Raw genomic sequence first — 19,808 nt, forward strand, 5'->3', positions numbered from 1 at the left:
AGTTCTGCAACCAGTTATTAGAAATATGTGAGAACAGAAAATAGATGGAATTATCTATATTAGAAATCAACATTTCTAGTGATTTCAGTCTCTCGTTTACAGATACCTGCCGTACTCCAGCCTGGACGAGGCTTCAAATAAATCCCAAACCAAACAATAACAACATGCCCCCCCCCCCATTTTCCCAATGAAGTGCAGAAACATCAAATTTTCATTTTATCAAGCCACAACTTTATTTCCATCTTGGGTATAAATTGTATAAATGAGCTTAAATCAGCAACCTTTCTTCAACCCTTTGTTGCCAGGGTCTCCCTTACATTGTCAACTCCTGCAAAAAGGAAGAAAATATATTGTTAATATGTGCTTTAATTAGTTTTTCCCACACTTAAAAGCATTTCTCTTCTCAGGACAGAAATGTTGGCTTCAGTGAACTCAGAAGAACGAAAGTCACTGTGTTAATCATCACTGAAGAGTTTATCTACAGAGATCTGAGCAAACATTTAGAAAATTAGTGAAAACTTACCATAATAGCATTGACAATGTCGTTGTTGTTGTTTTTCAGGGCGCGTACAGCCTTCGCCCGCGACACGTTGGCTTGTGACATGACGAGTTCAATATCCTTGACCTCAACTCCGGTCTCATCAACCTATAAAAGTAGTAAGGGCAATAGTTTGTTATATGATACGATAAAACAAAGAGTGCATATTCATTATGTGTCCATCTTCACTTGAACAGAACTGCATCTTACCTCTTCTTCTTCGCTCTCCTCCTGTACTGTTGGCGTCTGTGTGTTTTCCTGGATATTTGATACGGCTTCTCCCTGTACCTTGAACTTTTCTGCGGCAGCCAGCTGGGCTTGCTGGGACAGATCTTCGATCTAGAGAACAAAGAGTGAAATGAGATATCAATACAACTGTATTAGGCAGAAAATTATCAGACAGGAGCCTTTAAACCAGCAGGACAAGTGTAATCATTAGACTTGAAGACTAAGGCCCCATCCACACTACATTTCCGTTTTGTCTGGTGTCCACACCACGGGTATTTAGAAGCCCTAAAATGGAGACCTTTTAAAATGCCAATATAGTTTAAAAACTCTGGGGCTGTGTTTTACTTTGGACAGGCGGAAACAGACACTTTTGAGAACAAAGGCAAAGAAACCCTCATTTGCTTCTGGATTGGGTTTTATCAGTCAGTACGCATCCAGTACTACATACCTTAGCTTCACCGAAGACGATGTATGTGTCTGATGCAGGGCTCTTGTAGACGTCTGGTTTGGTGATGACAAACAGGATGTTCTTTGACTTGCGAATGGTGACCCTGGTGACCCCTGTTACCTGCCTGAGACCAAGCTTTGACATTGCCTGCAAGAAAGAAGTCATTTTTAAATAAATGTGGCCTTCACAAAGAAAGCAGAAAAGTGCCAGTTACATAAATCAAACACTGTGGGGTCATTACCTTTCGTGCCTTCTTTTCACTGCGGCTCTGTTTGGCTTTGCTGACAGGTTCCTCGTCTATTTCGGCAGCTGCTGCAAGCTGTGAGAGACGGAATATCCATCCACAATTAATATCAAGTAGTAAATGTAAACCGAGGAATTAGGCGAGTTTTATGTAATGGTAGTCATTGTGTTAACACTTTCTCTTCTCAGGACAGAAAGAATGGCTTCAGGAGGCTCAGAAGAACGAAAGTCACTGTATTAATCATCACCGAAGAGTCAAGGACAGTATCTGTTCAAAGTGTTTTACATTGTGGACACAATATTAAAGACCAGACTGAACTCTCACCTGAGCTTGCTGTGTCTGTGTCTGTGCAGAGTCCTGTTCCTCCAGCTCAGGGACTGAGTCATCGCTGTCTGACTCAGTACCGGATCCTACAGAGACCACCGACAGAGACCAAAATTTAGTTACAACATTCCAACTATGAATATAAGCAACAATACTTCCAAGTCATTGTGCATCAATCCTGGGGAATAAAATAGGAAGGTTAATAATTATCCAGAATACATTTGTTGTTATCTGAAATGAACAGACACCCACCTAACACACTGAAAATATTCATGAACTTAATTTTGCAAGTGTCACTGTGATTGGAGCTACTTGACTTTAAATATTAAATAATGTGTACTCTTAAGTTTGTTAGACATTGCCTTCCTATCCAATACCACATCTTCACTGACAAAATAAAACATGACTGCTAGACATCTTATAATTGCACACATAAAACTGCAAAACATGGCTGACAGTATGCAACAACAGAACTGACTGTCTCCAATAAGAAAAGCATCCAAGTCAACAACTAGGTAGCATCTTTAAGAAAGGATAGTTGAAAGTTTTTAATAGAGTGACATATCTAAGCATCTGAGCAGTTCCCAAACAACCCAGTGACAGTTGGGAAAATAGATGATACAAAAAGAAAGAAAGAAAGAAGAAAATACCCTTGTCGTTCTTGATCACAGGCTCCAGCTTGACTGGGGTTTTAGCGGGTGTGGGTGCAGGTTTGGGTGGTGAGATGGGCTCAGAGGGAGCTGTGCTGATTACTACAGGTTTAACAGGAGCTGGTTTTGCAACTGCCTCAGCAAATGTGAGTTTGTGGGGAGGTGGGGCAGGAACAGCAGGCTCAACTGGAGCTGGTTTTAAGGGAGTAGATGAGGGCTCAGCTGCTGGTTTGGCAGGCTTGGGGACCTCAGCAGGTGCCTCCTTAACCTCAGCCAATTTGGCCTCAACAGCTGGCGGTTTGGCCTCAGCAGCTGGCTTAGCAGCCTCAACTGGAGCAGGCTTGGCCTCAGCAGTGGGCTTAGCAGCCTCAACAGGAGCAGGCTTGGCCTCAGCAGCGGGCTTAGCAGCCTCAACAGGAGCAGGTTCAGCCTCAGCAGCTGGTTTAGCAGCCTCAACAGGAGCAGGTTTGGCCTCAGCGGCTGGCTTAGCAGCTTCAACAGGAGCAGGTTTGGCCTCAGTGGCTGGCTTAGCAGCCTCAACAGGAGCAGGTTTGGCCTCAGTGGCTGGCTTAGCAGCCTCAACAGGAGCAGGTTTGGCCTCAATAACTGGCTTAGCAGCCTCAACAGGAGCAGGTTTGGCCTCAGCAGCTGGCTTAGCAGCCTCAACAGGAGCAGGTTTGGACTCTACAGCTAGCTTAACTTCAACAGGAGCAGGTTTGGCCTCAGCAGCAGGTTTAGCAACCTCAACAGGAGCAGGTTTGGCTTCAGCAGCTAGCTTAACTTCAACCGGAGCAGGTTTGGCCTCAACAGCTTCAACCGGTGTAGGTTTGGCTTCAGCAGCAGGCTTAATAATCTCAATGGGAGCAGGTTTGCTTGGGGGGGCCTCCATAATGGCCTCAATTTTGGCTGGGGACATTTTAGGAGCTTCAATGGGAGCTGGTTTAGCAGCCTCAACAGACACAGACTTGGGCTCTACAGGGGGTACTGGTTCTGGCATTTTAACTGGTTTCTCAGGTGGGATGAGGGGAGGCAGATCATCATCAGTAGCTGCAATAACAGGAGCAGCTTTTGGTGAAGATGCCTTAAATTCAAATGACGAGGGAGGGCTGGAGGCAAGAGTATCTGAAAATGAAACTGGAGCTGCCACAGCAGGCTTTGAGGTAACTTTAAAAGCAGCTGGAGCTGCAATAGGCTTTGCAGCGGCTGGGAAGGGTTTGCTTGGCTCAACTGGAGCTGGTTTAGCTTCAACTACAGCTTGCTTGGGGATGGCCTCTACTGGTTTTATATTTTCAGGTGTGACCTTGCACTCCACAGGAGCAGGCACAAATGCAACAGGTTTGGCTTCAACTACAGTTTGAATGGGGACAGCCTCTACTGGTTTTTCGTGTTCTGGTATGACCTTGCACTCAACAGGGGTAGGGGCAGGCACAAATGCCTCTCCTTTCTTAACTTTTCCCTGTTTGCCAGCCTTGACAACTTTTGGGGTGAAGCGGTGAGCATGACCAGGAGAACTGCCAGGTGAGGCAGCTAGGGGAGATGGCACAGGGGACACAGGGGACACAGGCGACAAAGGCGACATGGGGGTATTGGAGGAAGCAGATTTAGGTGAGGTGGGAGAAGCGGAGGAGGCAGACATTGAGGATCGTTTTCTTCTGCCAGGGACAGCCTTTGGGGCAGAGGCACCCTGTGCACTCTTGGCATCTTTGCCTTTAGGCTTTGCAGGGCCAGAAGCTGCCTGAGGTTTCTGGGAGGTAGCTGGGGCAGGAGGTGTAGCTGAACAGAGAAATTGATCTTTAAAATCATTTGTTGGGAAGAGGGGATGTCTCACTCATGCGGGTTAAATGATCACAAACCGAGACACATTCTTCTTGCTTTGGTTAGGAAAAGGACACACCTGCCTAACTTGAGTTTGATTCAAAATGCCACTCAGAAGTACTCACTTCCACACAGAAAACCACTCTATATTTAGTAAGGATGCACTTAGGACAAAAAAGGAAAACCATATTTGCAATGCATACCACATCACCACACCATGATGAAATGCTGCACTTGCACATAGCAAGTGTATAAACACGTCTAAATAAACAAGCTATTGTACCACCCAACTGGTGCTTCAAGGTAGATTTAACCAATACCTGGCCTATTAAATGATTTAAGTAGATAGTGAATCCTATGTACTTAAACACAGGTACAATTAGGCATTTCCTCTTAAGTATTGTGTAAATCAAAATGTATGAGAATGGATGAAAGTTAAATTTTGTCAAAGTAGTCCCTGGCCTTGTTTTATTAGTGTAAATGAATAGAGCGAATAGCTATCCCTTTAGCAACAAATTTAGCATTTCTGATGTTCAATATAGAGCTTTCAATGAGCCATGACCCACCCTTGCAAAAACCACTGTCACAGAGGACGCAGAAGAATTGAACCGTTGTTCATTTATAGTTTTAACACTCATATTACTCCCTGGGAGAAAAATATGCTCAACCCGATCAAAAAGGTCATTTCAAAAGATCGCAATATCAAGCCGGGGGAAGGGCCTGCTTTTCATGATAAACCAACCTGACAGGTGGCGAGTGGAAAGAGATGGGCCTTCACATTTGGAGGACTCCTTTGACTGAATGGCTTTGGAGACGAGTGTAACAGCTTCTTTAATATCAGGATCTTCATTTTGAGTGGCCACATCTACGTTCACGTCACCAGGCGATGCTTCCTCTTGAGGTGCATCCTGGTTATCCTCAGTCTTTGGGGCATCGGTTGTTGTGACATCTTCACTGTTTACACTGACGTCTTCACGAGCAGATGGCTTCAGATCACTGGGAATTTCTTCTGCCACTGCATCGGGCTTGTCTCTAGAGACCTCTGCTTCAACAGAAATCTGCTCCACCTCTTGGCTGACCGTTTCTTCAGCACAAACAACAGCCTCCTGACTTTGGACCTCTGCAGTTGGAGCCGCTTCTTCATGAGCGTGTGGCTCTTCTGAGGGAGCACTGGGAGTCTCAGCAGAAGGCACAGATTCTTCAGGAACTGGTAAGTCAGCTGGTGCCTCTGTTGCAGCCTCTGCTGGGTCAGCAGTCGCCTCTTGCTGTGTGACAGGTGTTTCCGCCAAACCAGTCTCGTCAGTTTGCTCGGTCACTTTTTGAGTTTCTTGAGTTGCAGCTACGCCATTTGCTTGATCAACAGTAGTCTGAATGCTAGCTTCTTCTGGGGAGCCTGTCTCTGGATCATTCTCCAGTGGGACTGGCTTGCCCACAGGGATGGCCATCTCGGGAACGGCCGTCTCAGGGGGAGCAGAAGAATTCAATACTCCAGCAGCTGATTAAGGAAAGGCAACAGGAGTGACGGGAGGGAAAGCAATCACAGTAGTTGTTTCGGGAGCCATTTCACTTCAACGCAAATTTCAAGAGCCTCATGAAGACACCGTGAAGTGAAAAAGAAATGTGCCCAACACGTGAACAAGAACAATGAGATTTGTGAGAAGTTAATCAACGTGTTATTGGCTCTTGGTTTGCCAAAGTATAAAAAAGGGAGGTGTTAGGTGCAGTAGGTTAAAAGAAAAAAAATATTCCCATGTCCCAAACTCCATGCAGAGTTTAAATGTGAGATAAACACCAGACGATCTATGCACAACTATGCATGAAAATATGCTGAATTCTGAACAGTTAACATTTTACTGCAGTGAAGACATAACACTAATGCAAACACAACCAGCGTGACAGTCTTCAACTAACATGAACAACAGACAAAGTAATTACTCGCTTTATTAACCAGTTATTTTTATCAAAAGAGCACCATGTACAGTATTATGACTTAAACCTTATCTGTTATAACATTAACTATATTTTGATGCCAATATAACAATGCAAACTGTTGAACACATTTATTGCCCTGAAAACAATATCTGTTTAGTTTATATTAATCAGCTACAAAGGGGAAAAACTATGCTACATAAAGTTTTAAAGTCAGGCAAAAATAAATATGCAATAAAGAATGATCCGTGCCATCGCTAACATGGCTACTTTCAATCTACAAAGTTGATTTTCAAGGCATTTATTGTGCACAGGGAGAACTACACACAACACCATGCATTGTGTGCTAAATCCAGTTGTCAGTGCAAGTCACCACACACCATTGTGAGTTTGTGTAAATAAAAAGAGGGGTCCTGGATTACTCTTTTCAAACTGAGCTCGGCAATATCCCCACTGCCGATCCCTCAGTGGGAAAACTGTTACAAATGTCCCAACACATGGCCAGTGACAGCCAAAATAACCACCTGTCAGCCGTTACATCAACTCAGTGTCCAACCAGCTGAGTCAACTTCCCTGACAAAATAAACATCCAATGATGAAATATTGTTCCCGTGACCTATTCCAAGTACCTCTCATACATGGTCATTTGGTAAACAATTCACCCAGTCTGTGAGTTCCAGGACCCCATTGTTAAATATGCATTCTTGCATGCACATTTATAGAACAGTTAAAGTATACAAACCGGTCTCCACTTGAGGCTGCTGCATCTCCTGCTCGGTGACTGGGACCGTTTCTGTGGCTTCACCAGGCATGGTTGCTGGGGAGGAAATGAGAGTTTATTAGCTCAAACCAAGTCTTAATAACTGGGTCACTCATGTTATGTATATATACACATATAAAAACAGCAGCTTGTTTAATACACACACACTGACCAATCTCAGGCACTGTGGGCACTTTTTTTTAAAGTTTAATAGTTTTAATATACTGGCAATGAATGTACTGCTTACCATAGCACAACATGGGACAGATGCAATGGTTTTTTTTTGTTTGTTTGGTTTTTTTAAATCAGTGACAACCAGATCAACATTGTGAAAAGTGAGACAGAAAATATTTGTAAAATTTTATGCTCTATTAGTTTTTTTTTTTCCACTGACAGGGTGGAAAATAACTTTAGGGACAAACAAAATGATAAAAAAAAAATAACAACTATAGTATACATCACTATATGGTTTATGGTTGACATTATACTTTACAGAAATCGATTGCTATGCATTTAGGACATAGACATGCATGAAGCACATATAACACCACAAAAGCATGCTTAAGGTTTTCTTATTTTAATATACATTATTCTGTGTTGTTGTGTCAAAGAAGACACTGATCTATAATTAAAGATATTTATTATAAATGTCACATTTGAGAAAATATGAGGAAGTCATTGTTGGGGACGAATCACAGTTTCCCCTCAGGGATCAATAACGTATTGGCGATTATGGGACAGAAATGTTGCTGCCTAACTAACAGAAAAAACAAAGCTACTAACGTCACTGGTGTAATACGTATGTAACGTTAGATAAGATAACCTCAATTCTGTGGCACTTATTGGCTCACTAACGTTAGCACGGACTAGTTAGCCTGTTCAGACCCTGACTTGCAGTTGTCACTACTGGTTGAACAGGTGACGGAGCCCATGCTTTAGCTCAGTCTATATTACTATCAATTGAAGCAACATTAGCTAACGTTAGCTTCGGCTAGCTAACTGCTACCAACAGTCCCAACAGGAGGAAAGCTAACGGCAGGTAACTGAAGTCTACAGTCTCTTTTCACAATAATTCAAACTAACTATAGTGACCAGCTAGTTGTCACACACATAAACCTCACACCACTTGTCACACAGCTCCCGCGGCCCTGACAGGCTGCTAGTAAACTGACTGTCATGATGTCCCCCCATTTTGAGCCGGTAACTGTTGGTACAACGGGACGTATATCACTGAACAGAAGGACGAAACAGGACAAATATCTCTACCGGCCTGACGACGCGACTTTACTTAAACATATCAAACCTCCAGTACAGACGAGATTAGGTTAAAAATGACTAGATGATGTTGGATTATCAGCAGAGACACTCACCGACTTGGGACGCTATATCCAAGATGGCTGTGAGAGAGAACTCCTGACCTCAGTTTCACGGTAATATCCTGTTTAGAGGAGGGGTTTCTACTTCCGGGTTATTTAAAGGCACAATAAGTCATTTTTAAATAACATTTTATAGATGATGATCACATCCACAGTAAATAATGGAGTTTAACGTAAAGAAAAAATATTTTACCAAAATAACCCACAATACTACTCGACAATTTTGAGTATTTGTAGCCTATTCTCATTTAATGCTAATGCTGCTACTTCTAATGTTAGCCTACAAATGTCTGTCAAAATAACCTCATGTATACTTTATGCAGAGATATTGGATGACTTTATCCAATATCTCTGCTTTAAGTACAATTATGAATATTTTTTACTTGTGCATTTTAATTTTATACTACTTTATATTTCTAGTTTTATGAATGTTGGTCAAAATAACTGTCAGCTGTTACTAAAAAACAGAATTTACTCAAGTACAATTTCGAGTGTTTGTACTTGTGTATTTTTATTTTATGGCACTTTATATTTTCACATCAGTCAAAATAACAGCCACCTGTTACTGAAAAAATATATATATAGTATAATTTTGAGTACTCCTATCTGTAGTTGCCTATTTTTATTTTATAGCCCACTTCTTTATACTTCTACTTTTTTGACCGTCAGTCTAAATGACAGTTGCCTGTTAATAGAAGAAAAAGCATTTTACTGAAGTACAGTTTTAGTATTTGTACTCATGTATTTTTATTGTACGCCACTTTATACTTCTTGTATGAGTGTCACTCAAAAGAACTGTAACCATTCACTAGGAAAAAAAACTATATTTCACACAAGTACCTGAAGTACAATATTTAGTATTTGTTCTTGCCTATTTTACATTTTGTGCTACTTTATACTCCTTCTTTTTACAAATGTCAGTCAAAAGATACTGTCACCTATTACACAAAAAAAAAAAACACCAAACATAATTTTACTCAGGTATAATTTGAGTATTTGTGAACTACTTTTAGTTTTGTTTTGTTTTTTTCATTTTATGCTACTTTTGTAAATCTTGGTCAAAAGAGCTGCCACATCTCTCTACAAAAAGCAGCACTTTACTTAAATATGATTTTCAGTATTTGCACCTATTTTTGTTTTATGTTTCATTTAACGTAACTGTGAGCTGTTACTAGAAAAAAAGCATGATTTTACTCAAGTACAATTTTGAGTATTTGTACTTTGGTTTTCTAATTTTATACAACTTCTACTTTTGTGAATGTTAGTCATAAAAATGTTCCATTCTAAGAAAAAGACAAGCTTTTTCTCAGCATTTCACTCCAGTATAATTTTGAGTATTTATACTTTCATTCATGCCACTTCATAATTCTACTTTTATGAATGTCAGTCTAAATAACTATCACCTGTTTGAGTCCAGTCAGCTAAGTCAACTTCAGTCTCAATTCAACCAATTACTGGCCATAATTGTAAATATCTAAAAGTTTTAGTTTATTATTACTCCACTACTTTCATCTGACAGATGTCATTATTAGTTACCTTGCAGATAAGGATGTAAGAAACATATAATCAGCTTATTAAATGTAATTTAGTGTTATAGATTAAAACGATAAACCAGTCTACAAAGTAGTTAGTAAAGTAATAATATAATTATAAATGTGTGTAATTAATAATTTCACTTTGATACTTCATATTTTTCTTGTAATATTTCTGTGCTTTTGCAAAAAACAAAAAAGGGGATGAAACCTCAAAAGTAGCATTAACAGGCCTGCTACACACAGTATACAGTGGGGACGTCAACAAAACCTGGACAACTGAACGCTACAGAATTAAAAATGTTGAAAAGATATTACAAAGTGCTACAGCTATGAACAGAGTGCCTATCCTACATAATGTTTATTAGTGAAAATGTAGGCTTTTTTTTTTTTAACTTGGTTAAGACATTTTTTTCAAACTTGTGCAACAGTGTTGGTATATATTTCTCATGCTGTTTCTCACAATAAATCTAAAATGAACTAACCTAGCTGCTTGCAATTTCAGATAGAAAAATTGAATCTGCAAAACGTCTGTTCTTACTAAAAGTAACTTGAATACAAAACTTGAAGAAGTTGAAATACCAAATTTATTTTCATAAATGACTGTACAATAGAAAAATGTAGGAACGAGCAATGAACAACATAAAATTGTCACTGTAGTATGAACATCCTGCTGTGTTTTGGTTATAAATGTATCATTGCTGAGTTTCATCAGAGGGTGATAAAACTGATTGGGATGAAACTGACAGTTTGTATCATCACCCACATTAAGAAACGGGAGCTATAAACAGTTTGTCTTCTGTCTCACTTCCTGGTCGTTGATCCAGCTCAGAAGTCTTTCTGAAGATCTAAAAGAATAAAAGAAAAAATTATTACACGAAAACACAAACTCCTTAAAAGTCGCTCTGCTCTCATTTCATCTACTGAGAATAAAACACACCACTTTTCTTGAGAAGTTCTCCTTTCCGTGAGCGAGCCATCCCATCCAGAAACCGATCAAAGTATTTCACGTACTTCGCCAGACTTGTTCTCTTGTAATCTGTCAAGAAAAATAATCATTGAGCTGAAACTTTCTTCAGTTGTTCAGATCATTTAGAATAAACCAAAACTCCATCCTGCTATTGATGATACAATTGTAGAATAAATACAGTGATTTCTATTTTAAGAGAGGCAGATGAGGCCTTACGCATCTGCTCCGTGCCTGCCACGTGTCTGAATTTATTTTGAGGTTCACTATGTCATAGTTTAAGTTCCACATTTTCTTTATTTAGCGCAAAAAAGTAGCCAGATTACAGTTTTGGCCCACCTGTGTTTGACATAATATGCCTGAAATTCAGATTTGAGTATTTCACCTCTGATCTTTCGCCTCTCTGCTGCATCCATCTCGTTTTCCTTCTCCTTCGTGTCTTCTGTCTTCTCTTCCTCCTCACCCGGCCTGGGTCGATCCAACTCCTCACAGATTTGACTAAAGAAAAGTATCAATAAAAATAAACGTGACAACATCAGCTCTGATGAATGTCAAACAGCGCACACAACAGAGCACGACATACTAAAAGGGTAAGTTCGCTAATTTTACAACCTGGGCCCTATTTTCTTGGACTGATGGGAACAATTTTTGAAATTGGTCCAGTATGGAGCGAGAGTGCACCCAGACTGCAGCCAGCAGCAGTGAAACAGGCTGCAATGTTACATTAATGGGCAACTGAGCATCAGCCATTTACATCCACTAAACGTGCTTCTTTTGCCACTGACAGGCTCAGTTATTCTAAGGGTCTGACAACACTATAGAAAGGATCCCTACAAAGACAGATTTTGTTTTAAGAGTAAGATTCTTTTTGTTTAACCAGAAACAGCCTGAAAATCACTTTCAACAAACTCACCAGACTCCATTTAAATAAACAGTAATTTTATCAACGTAAAACACAAGTCATTCAAAGTCAGAAGTAACAAAAAAAACCCTCCAAAAACCATGATGGTTTGTCTTTCCACTGTTCCAACAATCACCAACTCTGGTTTGGTTGTAAGATACTCTTAATGCTCCCAGTTAGATGTGAAAATTTGCTGCCTCTATACATGCTAAAATCACCATTTATTTAAATGGAGTCTGGTGGGTTTGGCAATAGGGATTTCAGGGCTGTTTCTGATTAATCAAAAAGGTCTATCTCTGTTGGGATCCTTTCCATAATGTTGTCAGACACTTATAATAACAATCTGAGCCTGACAGTGGCAGAACAACACTTTAAGTGGACATAAAAACCACCAGTGGTTATATGCTGCCAGCTGCAGAGCTCTCACTCAATACTGAACCAATTTCAAAAACTGTTCATTTCATTAATCACATATTAACAAAAACATGAGCAAATAGGGTCCAGTTTAAAAAAATACCAAAGTTCTCTTTACGTGATTGCATACCTGATTGTGGGCACAGAGAAAGGATCGAACGTCTCCAACTCTTTCAGGTCGATGGGAACAGAAATGCGCCCTGGTCAGAGTTCATAAGAGAGTCAATCACAGTGAGATTGTGCCAGTGGGTCATTCATGATGCCATCTTGATTAAATCTCATTAGATCTTTGCTCACCTGTTTTGGGATGGACACTAAAGGGGCTCTTTAGCAGATGGTTCACCCCTTTACTGACGTTCACATCGAGCCGTGGGTAACAATACTGCAGCATGATTTCTTTCTCAAAGTGCTGGCCCTTTTTGGCAGTGGCCTGGAGGAAGACAGATCATATCATTGTGTATGTGTTTATTAAAGGCTCTCGTGCTGTAGTATATAAAAATCAATTCAAGGTTAAACATTTGTCATCACGAGCAGAATTACAAACCTGTTTCCTGGTGGCTTGATCCCTCAGCAGTTTCCAACGGGTCTCTGGTTTCCTCTCGTTTTGGAAGTGCTGCTGTAATTCTTTTCTCACATGTGAGGGCTGAGTTAAGGTCAAGGTCAATTATTCTCACAAAGGTTTTAACCAAACAGAAAAAAGATCATTCTCTAGCATCTGAATCCCATTTGAGAGAAAGAAAATGCAGTTTTGTAAAAAGGATATCTTCAGGCACGAGTGCCAGCACTTTGTCTACAGATTCTTTGCGGCCCAGTACGTCCTGTTCCTGTAGTGCGTACCGAGGGAAGTATTGCTCTACCACCACCAAAGACTCTCTGTTGAGATCACAGGTACAGACTCTTACTCAAAGTCACAACATGGACGACCTCAGTAACAGTCAGTGTAACTACACACAAACATCACAACAGAACAAACACATCCACAGCTTCAAACTGTGACTTCACTCAGAAAATGATCTGATTCTTACCTGATGAATGGATGAATTGGATCTGTGAGCACAACCTTCTTCACCGTCTCGTCACCTCCCTATAAAACAGCAGTGAGTTGAACATCACAAAAGTTCACTTATTGGTTTCATACATGCAAATCATTCAATAAAAATAAAAAAATTAAGTTGCAGCAAATTGTTAACTGATGTATTGTTGATTCCCTAGGTGGGGGGAAAGAAGACTTAGCAGTTCAATCATTATTAATTAATTTTCTTTTTGCAATTTATCAATCAACAGCTTATAACATGTCACAAAAGAGTGACAATGCCTGTTTTAATTCTTCTCAGTCCAAGGTGATGCATTCATAATGGTTGACCAAATGCCCAAAACATCTAAGATATTCACTTTATTATCATCATATATGACAAAGAAGCCTCAGATCCTCACATCTGAGAAGCTTAAACTTATTTTAATTATTCAAAAGTCTGCCAATAAAATGTCTGTTATTCTAATCAACTACTTAACTAACTGTTGCGGTGACTAACTACCTGCCATTAACTTCCTGCCATTCGAAACACTGTACTAATGACTAACAAACCAATACAGTTGAATACATTTTCTTTTTTTTTTGCAGCTGAGACAGTCGACAACAGCAATCTGAAGCTGTGCACATCCAACATTTTGTTAGTTCATAGCTTTAAAAAAATTCATTCATTCATTTTCTGTAACCTCTTATCCTTTTGGGGGTCGCAGAGAGGCTGGAGCCTATCCCAGCTGACACTGGGTGAGAGGCAGGGTACACCCTGGACAGGTCACCAGACTATCACAGGGCTGACACATAGAGACAGACAACCATTCACACTCACATTCACACCTACGAACAATTAGAGTCACCAATGGACCTGCATGTCTTTGGACTGTGGGAGGAAGCTGGAGTACCCTGAGAAAACCCACACTGACACAGGGAGAACATGAAAACTATGCTAAGCACTGCAATGCTAACTAATGCACCACCATACCACAAAATACAGTGCTTCTTCAAGTGTGCTTGACTGATACTGGATTTATTGAAGGCTGAACTCAATCTCTGTATTTGCAGTATATTTTATGATCCGATGATGATACACAGGCCATACCATTTTATAATTTATACATAAACAATTTTAATACCGTGATACCATGAAACTACAAAAATTTCTGAGACGGTACGGTGAAAATCTTATACCGTTGCAGCCCTAATATATCTGAGACAACACAGATGATTCATTGGTTGGACACTAGCCTGGATTACCTCACTGATTACACACTGATACACAAACACTATAATGAACACGGAACCATTACTAAAGTAAAATACAATTAAATCACTGTTACCTTAACCAGGCTGAGGTACTCTGCAACAGCAGAGCGAGCTGCCACAGAGAGCTTCCTGGCAGCCTCATCACACACCCAGCAATGCACTCCTCTTCTGCCAGAATAAACCCACAGCAGGTGCTGGAAGCCAAAGTCATCTAGAGGATCACGTATCAGAAAAAAAGTGTTGGATGTTAATTCTGCAGAAGATAACGTGAGCAAAGGCTTGACTCAAAATCCACGAGTCTCGAACCTCGAAGAGCTCTATCCAGGATGCGAATGGCGATGGTCATCAAGGTCCAGCACTTGCAGCAAATGTCTGCAGCACTAAAATTAGAGTTTGTGTATTCTTAGTGACATGACTGAGAGGATGTACTGAATTGGAAAACATGAACTACATAATTATTTTACCTGCAACAGCTTCTGACATCATCATAATCTGTCATATCGATATCAAACACCAGCTCCTTCTCCAGGGCCTGGAAGGTTCCTGACTTCACTGTGTTGTGTTGATTGGGCTGTGGGTGACAAGCAGGAGAAACTTAACCCATCCATATCTATCTGTCTGTCTGTCTGTCTGTCTGCCTCAGTGAGAGGAAAAAAACAGGTGCATGCAGTCTCACCCTGTGACTGTATATGGCTCCAATGTCAATCTTGTAAGGGTTCATCTTCTGCATTTCCTTCTCCAGCTCGGACTGAGTGCTGAAGGACTGGTAGCGGACGTAGATGTCATCTTTGAGTGTGAAGGAGAACTCTCGGTTCTGAAAGTAGTTCTTCTGCACTGAGGTTGAAGAAGAAACAAGTAACAACGCATTGATTCATCAGTGTTTTGGCTCTTTGACTCAGGCATGGAGGAGAATTTGACCGTTTGTACAAGACAAACAATATGGTACGGCGTCACCAACACAACGCTAGCTAAGTCGCTAATAACACTGGTTGAAAAAACTTGCTAACATAACTGTTACGTTAGCTCTCCCGGCCTGTGTAATCAGGACACTCACCTCCTCCATAGTTCAGCCAGCGATAGTACTGTGAGAAGGGGAACAGCCGTCGGTAGTACAGCGGCAATAAATCCGGCAGACAGGCCGAGTCATAATCTGAGGACGGCATCACCTGACGGTACACTAACAGCTCCGGTACCGATGTAAAAGCACGTTAAACTGTCACAAAGACGCTACCTTGCTAAAGCTACAGGCTGACAGCTCGGTGTGTTGTTTTACACCGAGTAGCGCGGGAAATCGCTTGAGCGGAGGAGAAAACCAATGGGACAAGGAAGAGTCAGTGACGTCACTGACATGCGGAAATTGTTTTTGTAAGTAATCGATACTTTCCCAAATTATCGTTTCTGTTAGATGAGCCTAAAGAAAATTAAAGAAGAACATTAGCAACGAGAGAGACGGAGGAGAATGACTGCTGAGCACAAAAAGACGTTCTCAAAGCTTTACTCAACCTTGTGATTCTCGTCCTACAACGGAAGTGTCGCCAGGTGGGGAGAGGATCATGGGACGTGTAGTCATTTGACTCAGCCCAAGGTTTAACTTTAATTTTTTTAATCAACCAATAAAATAAATACAAGAAAGAAGGATAAAAAAAATACAGCAAAAAAAAAGGCTAAACAAGGCTAAAATAATAAATAACTTTTAATAAATTATTAATTTTAATAATGCAGCATATGAAAGAGAAAAATTGAAAAAATTGGGGAGGGGGGTTACATATTTACACTTTAGTTTTCTTAGAGATCTAGTCTCAATTAATTCAAGTCTCAATTAATTTTCTAAATGGGGAAAAAATAAGTTTTTGAATCTTAAAAATGACATTTTTGGTATGATATATCAGAAAAGAACAGGAGACATTTAATTTCTTGCACCTAAATAACACCTAGGTACGCTGTGATATAAAACAAAATGCAAAAATCTTTGTCTTTATAAAGAAACAAGAGAATTGTCTACATTTTTTGTGTTCCAAAAAATCCATACGTTATTGAAACTCAAATAGATGCTGTACATGCTGTAAATTTAAGGAAAATTGTCAAGACTTTTGCTTTATGTTGTAAATGCAGAGTTCCTGATCTGCTAATCACCAGCCACATCAATACTTTTGTTTTAGAAATCTGTTGTTTAGGAGAAGTATACCTAAATCCCTCCAGCAAAAAGTTTGTTGGATCCTAAATGTCTTGGGAGTAGTTCAGACTGTAATTCTTTTCATGCACCTTTAGAGGGCAGTGAAGTTTAATGAGAATATTTACAGGGTTGCCACACTGAGCTCTATTTCAGGGAATGTGATGGTAATTTTCATTGTCAAAAAACAAATGGTACTGAAACACTCATGAAAAAAAAAACTATGAAAACAGTCCAAATAAAACTGAGGACAGAAAGATACTCTCAGGAAAGAGGTGACAAACAAAATGGACATTTGTCCTGGTTTTACAAATGGCCTGGGATGCATGGTCCAGGTGTGTTTATATTTACACACAACTGTCTTTTTTGTTTTGTTTTGGATACATTTCTGTAATATATGCCATCCCCTCCACATTCAGACACAGTTGTAGGTACAAGCAATGTGCAAGGACAACCTTTGCTTTGACATTTGAAAAGGGCACCTTTGCTTTCAAGACAAAAGGAGCAGAGGTGGCGGTGCCCCTTTTTGTCTTACCTACTAGTCACACAGTCTAGTGGCAGCACTGACTGCTTCTTAACAATGTGGCTTCACTGCTGAATTTCCAGCCAGAGAGTCTCAAACTCCATCTGACTGAAGTGGCGCTGTTCACACTGAAGGTTGAGGGCTGTGCAACGATAAGAGCTCTTCTCAGTTATTGTACTTCTGATATAAAATACCAGTCGCCCCTTTCTGCTGTGGCTGTACATTAAATATGAGTTGCTCTACAATTTTATTCACTATGTCTCATCTCTTGACTTGTCTATTGTTGTCATTAAAACCTCTCTGTATAATTTCCCTCTATGCCTCTGTCATTCTGTCTTCATTTCACACAAAAAGGAAAGTTGACAGGATGTAAATGGAAAGACATTTTGCGTATAAACCTTTTTAAATACAGTGCAGCAGCTGTCAGATGTATTCAATTCTACACTGCTCAGATCTTAACTTGCAGCATGTGAAATGAAAGAATGAAGCTTTTAAGACGCAAAATAAATATATTAATGTCGCACATCAATATTTTTTTCTGCACATCTGACTAACCAAGACACCTCCATGGTTACGCACTCCATTTAATCCATTTACTTGTTTCACAGTTGTCAGACAGGTAGCTGCTGACAGTGAGTGCTACCGTCCACCACTGCAATTACCCAACCGTTAGCATAATATGCTACAGCATGTGAAATACATGTGCACTGGATTAATGGTAATGAACTACTTTCTCCTTTGCAGCATCACTGAACTGTGTCACGTTCAAGAGCAATTATTAGACAAGCATGCCAATACATTTCCACTTGATGATTGCACTTGTTTTTATGGTAATATTCTTTAATCATACCCTGATTTACATAATGCAAAAGCTCTCAACCACGTCTTACTTGAATTATGCAAATGATTGCGCTTCAAGCCATAGGGATGTGATTGGTTTTTCTTTTCTGAGTCCTTTCTTAGAAATTATTTTAAATGGATTTGGGATTAATGCTAACTGTGTCCACCAAAACTACCACACTTTGGCTGCAAATGAATGCACATTGCATACAGCAGCTCCTAACCTAAAACATTATTGGCTATCTCTAAGCTGATATATTTGGGCTTTCCTGAGGCTCATTGTGCAGATGTAAGCAGACAAATTTCCACTGACAAACACGCACACGGAGACACAACACTAAATGTCAGTGGGTCGAGCTAGGTAAGGTGAAACACCGGGTGAATATGTAACTTTCAGCAGTGTCCACAACAAATCTAGGTCAGCCAGTTGTCAGGTGGCCATGGATTTTTTTTAGGTCATTGTGTCAGCTGTACACGGAGAGTCAAAGTTGGGGGATAATATAAAAGTCACTGCATCTTCAGATGACCAAAGTGTTGTCACCTTTCATCAGGACACATCGCCTCGGTCAGTAGACATCCTCTCAAACACAGTCTGCAGTGATCATATGACAAAACATTGTATTCAGTGTCTAAACTCTGTTATTCCCATCACCAGGAATGTCCTTGACATGAGATTATCCTTAGTAAAGAAGTAGTTTGACATTTTGGAACATGAGATGACATGATTATAATACTGATACCGTTCTCATGTCTGTGCATTAACTATGGGGCTGTAGATGGAATCTATTAGATTAGGCTTAAATCAACATAAAGACCAGAAGCAGACAGAAACAGCAAGCACGGCTCAATTCAACAATCTAAAACACGCCAAAAAATATTCACTTCCAAGGTTACTTTCACGATATGCGTCCCACCCAATATGCGCAGTAACATTTCTCCTGCTGGCCCCGCCTGCACCCATAGACTTTACATTGTGATGACATCACAGATTTTTACATTGCGTTTCTCGGGGGTGCCTACTGGCTCACCTGGTAGAGCAGGCAACCCGTGTACAAAGGCTACGTCCTCACTGCAGCAGCCATAGGCTCGATTTGAACCCGTGAACTTTGCTGCATGTCATCCCCCTCTCTCTCTTCCTTTCACTCTAATAGCTGTCCTGTCTTATACAGGCAAAATAACAAAAAAAAATCTTTAAAAAAAACTGCATTTCTCAGCTTGAGGAAAGTTTTAAATATAAAACCTCAATAGATTAAAAATGAATAATAAAAAGAGTCGTAACTGATCTTGTTTGCAGTTCGAGGTGCCCTGTTAACAGTTTTACAAACTGGTCTATGGGGAAAATGCTTTTTGAGCTTTAGGGGACTTTGTTGATGCAATACTACGAGTGGCCAGTGGGAAAAATTTAAGCCAGAACTGAGTGGCGATCCTGGGTGCCTGATCTTAGTTCAGTATGTAACCATGCTAACATTCTCTAATCAGCAGTAAACATAAAGTACAGCTGAATCTGATGGGAATGCCAATATTTTTGCAGGTATTTCATCAAAAACAAAGTATTGGACAATTTAAAAATATTACCTGATGATGATGATGGCGTTTGATAGCATGTTAAAGGATCACCAGAGTTACATACCATCTGTGACTCAGTGTTTGGAAAGCCATACAGAGATTTACAGTGAGACCAGTAAAGGGGGGAAATGGAGCATGAGGGAGTCAAGCATTAAGTGCAAGTTAATGTTTGCATGCTATCAGTGTGTGTGCTGTACGTATGTGTAATAGCAGGAAGATAGAAATTTCAATGAATCAAGACAGAGAGGGACATGGTTTACTTTGTTTCTCTCTGCACCAGGCAGCAGGTGCAATTC

The 19,808-nt window shown here is 40.3% G+C and overlaps 2 protein-coding genes and 2 non-coding genes across 7 annotated transcripts; all 4 read right to left on the reverse strand.

Annotated features, from left to right (window-relative positions):
* Positions 1–208: 208 nt before the first annotated feature.
* On the reverse strand, positions 209–8,395 carry naca (nascent polypeptide associated complex subunit alpha). Of its 4 annotated transcripts, XM_049580249.1 has the most exons (10): positions 8,307–8,395; positions 6,919–6,993; positions 3,066–4,205; positions 2,433–3,023; positions 1,783–1,868; positions 1,456–1,533; positions 1,215–1,361; positions 749–877; positions 524–646; positions 209–328 (listed from the first exon to the last, which is right to left on the reverse strand). In XM_049580249.1, the coding sequence occupies exons 2-10, from the start codon at positions 6,986–6,988 to the stop codon at positions 314–316; spliced, it is 2,379 nt and encodes a 792-aa protein (XP_049436206.1). In that variant the 5' UTR covers positions 6,989–6,993; positions 8,307–8,395; the 3' UTR covers positions 209–313. The 4 variants fall into 4 exon arrangements, with proteins under 4 accessions (XP_049436206.1, XP_049436205.1, XP_049436207.1 ...); XM_049580248.1 differs by having other exon boundaries at positions 2,433–4,205; XM_049580250.1 differs by lacking the exons at positions 2,433–3,023; positions 3,066–4,205 and adding an exon at positions 4,990–5,742.
* LOC125892468 (small nucleolar RNA SNORD59) lies at positions 399–472 on the reverse strand. The gene has a single exon (XR_007449750.1). It is a non-coding gene; the product is annotated as a small nucleolar RNA SNORD59 (small nucleolar RNA).
* LOC125892469 (small nucleolar RNA SNORD59) lies at positions 1,638–1,711 on the reverse strand. The gene has a single exon (XR_007449751.1). It is a non-coding gene; the product is annotated as a small nucleolar RNA SNORD59 (small nucleolar RNA).
* Positions 8,396–10,402: 2,007 nt separating the features above from the next.
* prim1 (DNA primase subunit 1) lies at positions 10,403–15,621 on the reverse strand. The gene is made up of 13 exons (XM_049580747.1): positions 15,468–15,621; positions 15,090–15,247; positions 14,878–14,984; positions 14,720–14,793; positions 14,488–14,624; positions 13,152–13,210; positions 12,888–12,999; positions 12,671–12,760; positions 12,424–12,556; positions 12,257–12,326; positions 11,197–11,309; positions 10,785–10,883; positions 10,403–10,692 (listed from the first exon to the last, which is right to left on the reverse strand). The coding sequence occupies exons 1-13, from the start codon at positions 15,574–15,576 to the stop codon at positions 10,673–10,675; spliced, it is 1,281 nt and encodes a 426-aa protein (XP_049436704.1). The 5' UTR covers positions 15,577–15,621; the 3' UTR covers positions 10,403–10,672.
* Between the last annotated feature and the right edge of the window lie 4,187 nt (positions 15,622–19,808).

The sequence above is a fragment of the Epinephelus fuscoguttatus genome, linkage group LG7 (assembly GCF_011397635.1).
Source record: "Epinephelus fuscoguttatus linkage group LG7, E.fuscoguttatus.final_Chr_v1".
Taxonomy (NCBI): Eukaryota; Metazoa; Chordata; class Actinopteri; order Perciformes; family Serranidae; genus Epinephelus; species Epinephelus fuscoguttatus.